This window comes from Phragmites australis, chromosome 16, assembly GCF_958298935.1.
Source record: "Phragmites australis chromosome 16, lpPhrAust1.1, whole genome shotgun sequence".
Taxonomy (NCBI): Eukaryota; Viridiplantae; Streptophyta; class Magnoliopsida; order Poales; family Poaceae; genus Phragmites; species Phragmites australis.
Genome location: NC_084936.1, coordinates 7,638,552 through 7,648,245, shown reverse-complemented (window position 1 = coordinate 7,648,245; position 9,694 = coordinate 7,638,552). Strand labels below are relative to the sequence as shown.

General features: G+C 45.2%; 1 protein-coding gene across 1 annotated transcript; it reads left to right on the top strand.

The window, feature by feature from the left end:
• The first annotated feature begins 1,164 nt into the window (after positions 1–1,164).
• LOC133895902 (uncharacterized) lies at positions 1,165–9,075 on the top strand. Its single transcript, XM_062336426.1, has 3 exons — positions 1,165–1,461; positions 6,063–7,969; positions 8,673–9,075. Exons 2-3 carry the CDS (start codon positions 6,094–6,096, stop codon positions 8,705–8,707), a joined length of 1,911 nt encoding a protein of 636 aa, XP_062192410.1. The 5' UTR covers positions 1,165–1,461; positions 6,063–6,093; the 3' UTR covers positions 8,708–9,075.
• Positions 9,076–9,694: the final 619 nt, after the last annotated feature.

Below are 9,694 nucleotides of genomic sequence, written 5' to 3'. Positions count from 1 at the left end.
AGCAGAGAGATAGGAGAGGGAGAGATCAGGATCGCTCGAGATGAAGGAGAAGGGGTGGAACATGATGCTCTTAACGACGAGCCGTGAGATTAACAATTTGACATGATAAGTCCAATCTAAATTGTTCATACTAAATTTAATAATATAGTGCTAGGTAAAACTAAGACCTATAACTATGCAGCGTCTTTTAAAAACCCGTCAATTCCAGTGGCATGTTTACAAAACCGGTTGAAAAAAGAGTGGTGCAAGAGCAATTTTGCCAATGGAAAAAACCCTCAGCTGCAAATGCTTTTCAACCTCCCCTTTTAAGAGAAATTCTACGATTTACCATCGAATAACTACCAATTCTACAATTCACTAACGAATAAATTCTGTTTACTTCTATACCATTGAATAAATATTTCAGTTCCTTATATACCATCGGTTTCCGATACTATCCTCCGCTGTACTGTTCAGCTCATTATAAACAGTAGCCGAGAATAAAAAAAGTCACAAAAATATGTCGATTTTTGTGCACGCTCTATAATTCATAATCAACCCGTTTTAACTGTATTCACCTAAAAATATTATGTAGAATTTAAACTAAAATTCTTTAAAATGTACTACTTTTGTAACTTCTTGTAATTTTTAAGCCTCATAAAAATTTACAAAAAACCTGAGAAAATTTACTAATATTCCTATAATGTGATGTATAATTTCTAAAATTATCTCCCGCGGTGAAAAAGTGAGTTCTTTTGTAATGCACAGTATTACAAAAGTGGCAAATTTTGAGAAATTTTAGTTTGAATTTTACACAGTATTTTTTAGTGAATACAGTTAAAATGGGTTGATTATGAATTATAGAGCGTGCAAAAAATCGACATATTTTTTTTTTGACTTTTTTTACTCTTTTTACTCTCGGTACTGTTCATGAACAGTACATCGGAGGTATATGGGAAGCTGATGGCATGTAAAAACCGAAATATTTATTCGATGATGTAGAAATAAATAGAATTTATTCGATAGTGAATTGTAGAATCGGTAGTTACATAGAATTTCAATTTCTCCCCTTTTAAAAAGACGTTGGCTGCTCCTTTAGCTGAGAGTACCGTACTGATGGGCATGCTCTCTTTCCCCCTTCCCCGTCGTCCTCCTCATTGCGCTCCGCCGGACGCGTCCGGGAGGAGGAAGAAGCTACGGATCGTCTCTAGCAGCGCGCAAGACGTAGCGGCTGCTGGAGTCGAGGACTTTGCCTTGCCTGCGGGGCCCAGCTAGAAGCGCCTAGAAGCGCGGAAGCGGCGGCTCCATCGTCGCCGGTGCGGATCCGGCCATCAAATTTGCTCGCCTGGAGCAAGCACGGAGCGGGGATGCACCGGCGGTGGATATGACGGCAATGGGGCCAGCGCGATAGGGCCCAGCGGCATCCGGGGTTTTGTCATTGGCTCATTGCGGCCTGCGCCCAGCTGGTTGCTGGTTTTGCAGGTAAACAATCCGACCTTGAAACTTTCCCCTTGGTGAAAACTGAAAACCTTGGAGACCTCTCATTTAGCTCATGTATCTTTCTTTTGAGCTGGACGGTGAAGTTTCTGATGCTGGTCTGTTTACATAAGGCAACTTGACATTTTGCTATTCATTATCTGCTCACCGAATCGAGAATCATCAGGACCTCATTATCCTGAGAAGCGTGAGGTACCGGGGCCTGTAATCACCGAAAATCACGCAAGCAAAACTGCCAACACCATTAGGTGACATGACATAAAAAAGTACCAATATTCACAGTGTTTTAGTTGCTTCTTTACCGCTAATACTGAGCAGCAATAGTTGCTCCTTCCTCCAGTAACAAAATCACAAATGGATTCGTTCGTTTGTTTCTTTGGAGTAAGGAGTTTTCGTAATTCCTAAGTTTCTTATGTTATTGTTAAAATAATAAAATATGCTGCATGTCAGTTTTTGAAGTGCAGCTGTGAACATGTTCTGATGCCTACACAATGTTTTCTTAGCAAGAAACACATAGTATACTGATGATGCTTTTAGATGAAAATGAATGCTTATCCTAATATTATTCTTCAATAAATACTTATGCTATTTATCTGATGAAGTAAAACAAAGCTTAAATACATGTGTTTCAGCATTGTTTTTTATACACTTATATTAAAAAACTGGAGACGGTTAGTGAAATATTTAAGTAACGTGGGTCATGTACACCAAACTATTTTTTTTAAAAAAAATTGTGACAACTTGAGACGTTTTACCAAGCAGTTGCACTAGGTAAGCTTAAACCTTGAACATTGATTTACAGGCATTTGATTGGTGATTGCTAGTCTGCAAACTGGACTAGCAGTATGGTGGACTGACAGTATCATTTGAGATTGCACCAAGGTTTTTTATCCAAAGCAGTACAATGTGACATCATACAACCAAAATAGGTGTTGGAGTTCTAGATAATCATGTGGTAAGGCCTAGACTTCGCAGATTGTAGGTATGTTGAGTTCTGGGTTTCGGCTTGAACCTATGGCTTGTTGGCGCCGTGATCACCCTCCTGGTGATCATGGTAGAACCTGGGCAGAGGGCGGGGATAGAGGAGCAGGGATGGCAGGAGGTAGACAGCAACAGAAGGATAATTGATTGCTTATTTCTAGGAGGATCCCAACCGGCCTACAAGGACTCTCCTTCAAACCACTTAATCTCTAATTCAAACCTAACTCTATCTCTTAATTCTTATCTCTAATTCTTTCTTGATTCAAACCAACTAATCCTATCTTATCTCCTAACCGAATTGACCCAAATCTCCTAAGCTGAAACTGACTCATATTACTCAAACTGATCGGACTCTATCTCTAATCTTCCTCGGTTTACCTTGCTGCGCTAGCTAGCCACTTTTGTTGCGTCGGCTGTAGTATTTGCCGGTCATAACATCACTCTCCCCTTGGCAAACAGCTTGTCCTCGAGCTAAAACGCTAGGTAGACCTTCTTGAAGTCTTCCACTGGCTCCCAAGTAGCTTTCGTAACGTCCATTCCTTCCCAACGGACCAGGTCGTGCCAGACACCACGCCGGAGGCTTTGGCGAAGCACCTGGGCCAGAACTGGGACAAAACGTCCATCATCCATGGGTGACAGCGCTGGAGTCATGGTTGGAGGCGTGCCATGATAGCGTTTGAGGAGGCCCACATGGAACACGTCAAGCAGGCGGGCGTCTTCTTGGAGATGGAGGCAATAGGCCACTGAACCCACTCTCGCAGTCACCTGGAACAGCCCGACGAAGCGAGGATCGAGCTTGCTGATGGGTATGTGGATAGGGATTGCACTTGACGATGGAGAAGATGAAGCTAGACCCAGTTGCCCACCTCAAATAGCATCTTGCGATGCTGAGCGTCATAGTACTTCTTGCTGTACTGCTAAGCCTTAAGAAGACGTTCTCGAACTACCACCAAGAACTCGTCACGTTCGCGGATCATGTCATCGACGACCGCTACCCGTGCTGCTCCTTGCGTCCATGGAAGAAGTGTTGGCGGGTCCCTGCCATAGACCACGTGAAACGGTGATGTGCGCAGAGCTAAGTGATATGACGTGTTGTAGCAATACTCGGTCCAAGGAAGCCACTCCAACAATGCGTGAGGCCGATCACTAGTGATGCACTACAAGTACATGGTGATGACCTTATTGACAGCCTTCGTCTGCCCATCAGGCTGCAGGTGGAGCGTCGTGCTCATGTGGAGACTCACACCCGCCATCTTGAATAGGTCCTTCACTTGTAAATACCCGGTCACGATCACTCACAACAGATGTCGGAAACCCATGAAGGCACACAATGCCGTCGAAGAAAGCGCGCACAACTGATGCAGCTGTAAGGATGACCAAGCGTGATGAAGTGGGTGTACTTGGAGAAGCGGTCGACGACGGTGAGGATGATAGACTTGGCGTGCACCTTGGGCAGTCCTTCCACGAAATCTATGGAGATGTCTGCTTGTATGTTTGATAGAACTGCCAGGGGCTGTAGCAGGCTGGCTAGGTGTAGCGTCTCTGTCTTGTTGCGCTGGTAGACCACGCACGCTCGGATGAAGTCGTGGATGAGCTGCCGGTCATGCGGAACGTAGAAACAGCCCGCAAACGATGTAGCTTCTTCTGAATACCCTGATGGCCGGTGCAACTTGCAGAAGTGCCGGCAACAAATTGGACGATGTGGGGAGGAACACACGGCGGCCATACATGATTAGCCCGTCGGCGAACTGCCACGATGCACCCAATTAGCCAGCTATAATCTTGTCGCACGTAGTCACCATCTCTGCGTTGACCTCCACGTCATGGCGAATATCCTTGAAAACTTGAAACATGGGTCCCGAGATGGCTAAGAGCGCCCCTTGGTCGGCCTTGCGGCGGGAGAGAGCATCGACCACTGTGTTGAGGCGACCTGGTCGAAACTCCACAGTGAAGTCGAACCCGAACAACTTGCTGATCCACTGGTGCTACGGAATAGTAGACATGCGTTGGTCCAACATAAACTTGAGGCTATAATGATCCGTGCGGACACAAAGCTTGCGCCCCCATAAATTAGGCTGCCAATGAGGAATTGCTTGCACCAGGCCGATCAGTTCGTGGTCATATGCTGCTAGCTTGATGTGGCGAGCAGTGAACGGTTGGCTGCAGAAAGCCAGGGTGCCGGCACCCTGGTGTAGCACTGCGCCGAAGCCAGTACCCGAGGCATCGCAATCGATGATGAAGAGCTTGTCAAAGTCGGGCAACTGCAAAACGGGCACACCGGAGAAGGTTGTCTTAAGAGACTGAAATGCCAAGTCCGCCTCTAATGACCACTGAAACGCCTCCTTTTTGAGGAGCTTCGTCAGTGGTGCTGCGAAGATGCCGAAGTCTTGTATAAGCTTGCGATAGTATCCTGCGAGGCCCAGGAAGCCTCCCAGGCCCCGCGTAGCCAGTCTACCACCACATGCACCTTTTTGCCATCCATGGCACCCTGTCCGGCGAGATGATGTGGCCCAAGTAAGCGACGGATGAAGTAGCGAACATGCACTTGGAGCGCTTGAGGAACAACGAGTGTTGACGCAGGAGCTTGAAAATGGCTGTAACATGCATTATGTGGGGCCGGCATTATGGCTGCTGCAACAGGAAGGAAGGAAGGGGCAGTAGCAGCAGCAGCAACAAATTAGAAATTTCCTTTTATTAAGAAATAAGTTTGGTAGGAATCAAATTTGTTTGGATTAGGAGATAGAGTTCAATTTAGTTTCTAATTAGGGAAGTTAAGATACGGAGTCGGATTAGGATTGTAATCTCCTCCCTATATAAGGAGAGGTCTTATTCATAATAAAGCAAGCAATAGAATTTCCTATCTCCCTCTAATTCTCTCTCTCCCTGCCGGCCAAACTTCTCCCCCTCTTGGCCTTCTTCTCCAGCAGCACCATGACGGGGAGGCGCAGGTACCGGCCTCGCCCGTTGACCACGATTACTACCTCCGAAACCTTCCACCAGCCACAAGCCATAACAAGAGTTAATCCAACTTGTCATAATTGGATGCTGCAATGGATTGACATTATGATGCTTCTATTTCTCTTATTAATTAGATATATGTTATCATTTTAGAAGAAACTAAGTTTTTTTTTCCGTTACTTTTCCTCCTATGATAGCAGGGGTGAATCCAGAGAGGGAACGATGGCTGTTTATTGCTTGACTAAGGATGGGCAGCTAATCCCCTTAATAATGTTGCCCCTAACAGATAGATCTAAGGATACCAGCTAGATAATTTAATCACTAACAAACCAAACCAAATTAAGGGATATGCTAATCAACATAAAAGTGAAGACTCCTAGCCTGGTGTTACCCCCATAACAGGTGTGGCAGTGTTCGGTGCATCTCCAGCCCTAGTTTGACACTCGAGCTTCTTTTGGTGCCTGACTGTAACAATTCAATTGGGACCTAATAGTTTTAGTAAAATAAGTAATTTGTTATTTTATGGTTTTTTTTGTTGTATGTGCGTGGAGCTAAATCGATGTCTATGTTGAACCATGGTAGTGTACAAAGAAATTTGCTATTTTGTAGAAGCCACACTAACTTGTATTCATTTTTGTAACTAACAGGTGATTTGTTACAAAGGAAATCTAATGCACAATGGAGAACTTGGTCAAACTATATCATGATTGGGAAATTCAGATGCTAGTGCTTCTAAGTTTTGCAATACAAATATTCCTATTCTTCACTGGTGGTCTTCGTGTGCGTAGCATCAACACGTTGCTTAGGCTCTCCATTTGGATAGCTTATTTGGGAGCAGACATGATAGCAGTTTACGCCCTTGGCTACCTCTCACAACATAAGGATGCCACCATTGGAAGGGACACAATAAGGGCAATCCAGCCTCTAGCTTTCTTTTGGTCTCCCTTCCTCCTCATCCATCTTGGCGGGCAGGACACTATCACTGCTTTTGCCATGGAGGACAACAACTTGTGGTTGAGGCACTTATTGAATCTGGTAGTGCAGGTTGTCCTAACTTTATATGTATTCTGGAAGTCTATTGGAAGGCACAGCGTGGAGCTTCTAGTTTCAGGTATCTTTGTGTTTGTTGCGGGGATTATCAAGTATGGAGAAAGGATATGGTCTCTCAAGTGTGGGAGCTTTAAAAGTCTTGAGAGCTCCACTGGAGATCACTGTAAGCATCACTTTCCAGAATTGATTGATGGGGATGCTGGTTATTCTAACACTGTCTGCACTGGTCTGCGTTCAATGCTAGATGTCCTTAATTTTTTCGCTGGGCGAACCTTATTTGTTGGTAGTTCCGTGAGGTTTGGTCGTGAAGGTTTGGGAACTTGGCTACCCAACCAAGTGCTCAAGGTGTTAGGGATTGAGCTTGGCATGATGTATGATGATCTCTACACCAAGGCTCTTGTGCTCAGAACAAGGAGTGGCATTATACTGCGATGTATCTCTCAGATATCTGCTTTGGTCGCCTTCATTCTCTTCCTTTCAGGCAACAAACATAGTTATAGCAGAGCTGATATTGCAATCACATATTCACTTTTTGTCGGCGGTTTCTTCCTGGAAGTTTGTGCGCTGTTTATATTCATGATGTCACCATGGACTTGGGCATGGTTGAAGGCTCGAAAGTATGACAGGCTTTCACGGTTTTCCTGGTTTCTTTTTTCCAGTGGTCTAATTGGATGGCCGGAGAAGAGGCCGCTGTGGTCAAATTCAATGGGACAGTACAACTTGAGGGGTTGGTTTGAGGGCAGTGACCAACCAAAGTCGTGCGGTCAACGAGTGATGAACATGGCGAGAAAGTTGGCAACATCAATCGGTGTTGAGAAGGAGAAAATATTTTGGTTAAGCAAGCTATTAGACACGGAGTACGTTAAAGTGGATAAGGAGATGGAGTGTCTCGCGGAGGCCGCCGGCTGCTTCGTTCGTGAACCCTATGAGTTTCAGAGGACCCGGGAATGGCCAAATCTTGACCCTCTCTTGAGATATGCACAAGTCTTTTACATCGCAGATTTTGGTTTCGCCATTGTCTTTATGCATTTGGTCACGGAGCTACACCTGAGCAAATACCCCTGCTCGGATGTTGAGGCAGATGTAGCAGCAGATATTGAAGTTTTGGTGGAGGTCTGCCGGAAACTGTCCCGCTACATGATGCATCTCCTGATCTCCCTCCCTTCCCTGCTGCCTCTCAACGCCAGTGCGGTGGCTACGCTTGATCGGTGGCAAGCTGACATGTCGGAGAATGACATCATGACAGAATTAAAAGAGCTTGAACCCCAGCCGGGCAAGGAGGCACTGGAGGAGATCAAGGAGGTGTGGGTGCGGCTAATCATCTACGCTGCTGCCAAGTCCCAGCCGGAGATGCATGCAGCACAGCTGGGAAGAGGAGGGGAGGCCCTCACTTTTGTTTGGCTGCAGCTAGCACACTATAACTGCGGGGATTTTGGGTTCAGCAGGATCGAGCTAACCCGTGATCGCTCCAAACATTCGATATTCTATGTCTTACAACTGAAAGGTTAGTACTCCCTCCGTTCTTTTATGTCTCTGAGATGCAACTTAAAGCAATCAAATATCAAGATAATTACTTGACCCTTAATGGGCAATCCCGTCTTTCGTTCTCCCATCTGGAGTGCGCGATCCAATTTCTGGGCGATCCTGCTAGGTACGTCTTCGTTGCAGAGGGAAACAAACATCCTGAGATGATGCACCTTCCTAGCAACGCTATCAGCGATGGGATTAATTACAAAATACAACCAACCTAAGATATCACCGATGGCAAGATCGATCAAACTAAGACACAGGGGTTCTGCCGCTTCACGATTTGTGTTGCTTGATGGATGGATTCCTCTTCATGGCATAGAAGCCTGTAATAACTTCGCGGTGAGTGCGAGCACATGCCGACATGCCGTAGCGTCTGTTAGAAAGTTTTACGGAACATATTCTAGGGTGTTGAACAAAAAAGAATGGAGGGACTAGCAATTTAGAGCAAATCTCACGCATCTATTCAACTAGCTCTGCATGGACGCTTGCTTATTTGTTGGTTTCTTACTATAATAGCTTGAGCTAGCGAGGTACATTTGAAACGGTTCATTATATATATGACCATGTTAATTAACTTTACTTCCAGCTAGTACATATAGTTATCTTATCTACATTGCTGCTTTTTTTGTCGTCTGCTTCCTTAATCCTTAATGGGTTTGGTTGCTCATGGCGCACAGAGGTTGTCATGGAGGGCACGGGGTTTCCAGGTTGATCCAGCGTCATATCAATCAGATACCGAGCAGCCGTTGATATCAACCATCCCACTGCTTCTATGTTCTTTGGTATATGTTGCGCATATCCTTACTAAATATGGTAATTTTACTATCAAATGTTGTTCTGTGTATACATCTAAAAAACTAATTTTATGTTGTAGGTTAATTGTTTGTGTCTTGAGTGGTCGAAAATGTCATTTACCAGCGGTGTACTTTAGTATTCCTTTATCTTATTTTCCGCTTTGGACCTTTTAGTTACTTAAGTAATCTTTATCTGTTGATGCGCAAACAACAATATGGTGACCTTGTGAGATATAGTTGCCATCGGTCTATCAAACTGATGCAAAGATCCGTTCGATTCTGTTTGCTGGGGGGTGTATGGTTCGAGGAAAGTAGGTTGGTCCTGGACTCCTAGCATCAACCTGTTTCTCATATATGTATTATGTATGTTTGATTTGAGCGAGCTAAGAAACGAGTTGGTTGACGATCCGATGACCTTCACTTATTGCCCGCAATTACAGTGCTAATACAGAAGTAAGGAATGGGCCGGGTGATGGTCCGATGGGGAGTTGTTGCGCACAATGCTTCTAAAGGACCGGGGTTGAGCTTCTACCTCATTTTTGGGTACACTACGAAGCTCAATCTTAGAAATTGGTGTACTGGAGAGGTGTACAGAATTTTACTATCTTTCCATAGAGTATTTGAACACTGAATTTTGTTGTTTAGTAAATATTACTATTATGATTGGTGCAATGTTCAAAGCTAGGAGAATACCTCACCACCCTGCCCCTCGCCACGCTGTGCCGCCCTTGATCGTGTTGTCCCTCACCACTCCGCAGCAGATCCGTTGCAGTTGGCCCCCACACCGTCACCCTCCTCGACACCTTCATCACCGTGCGGTCGCATTCCGCGCGCCTCTCATCGCATGCCCCCACTGCCAACTACAACCACACCATTGACGCAAGGCCTCCTTACCGAGACGGCAG

Excerpts from the sequence above, each read along its gene's own strand:
- LOC133895902 (XM_062336426.1), top strand. The coding sequence starts at position 6,094 with ATGGAGAACTTGGTCAAACTATATCATGATTGGGAAATTCAGATGCTA. Across the intron at positions 7,970-8,672 it reads CTATGTCTTACAACTGAAAG|AGGTTGTCATGGAGGGCACG; the intron begins GTTAGTACTCCC and ends CATGGCGCACAG.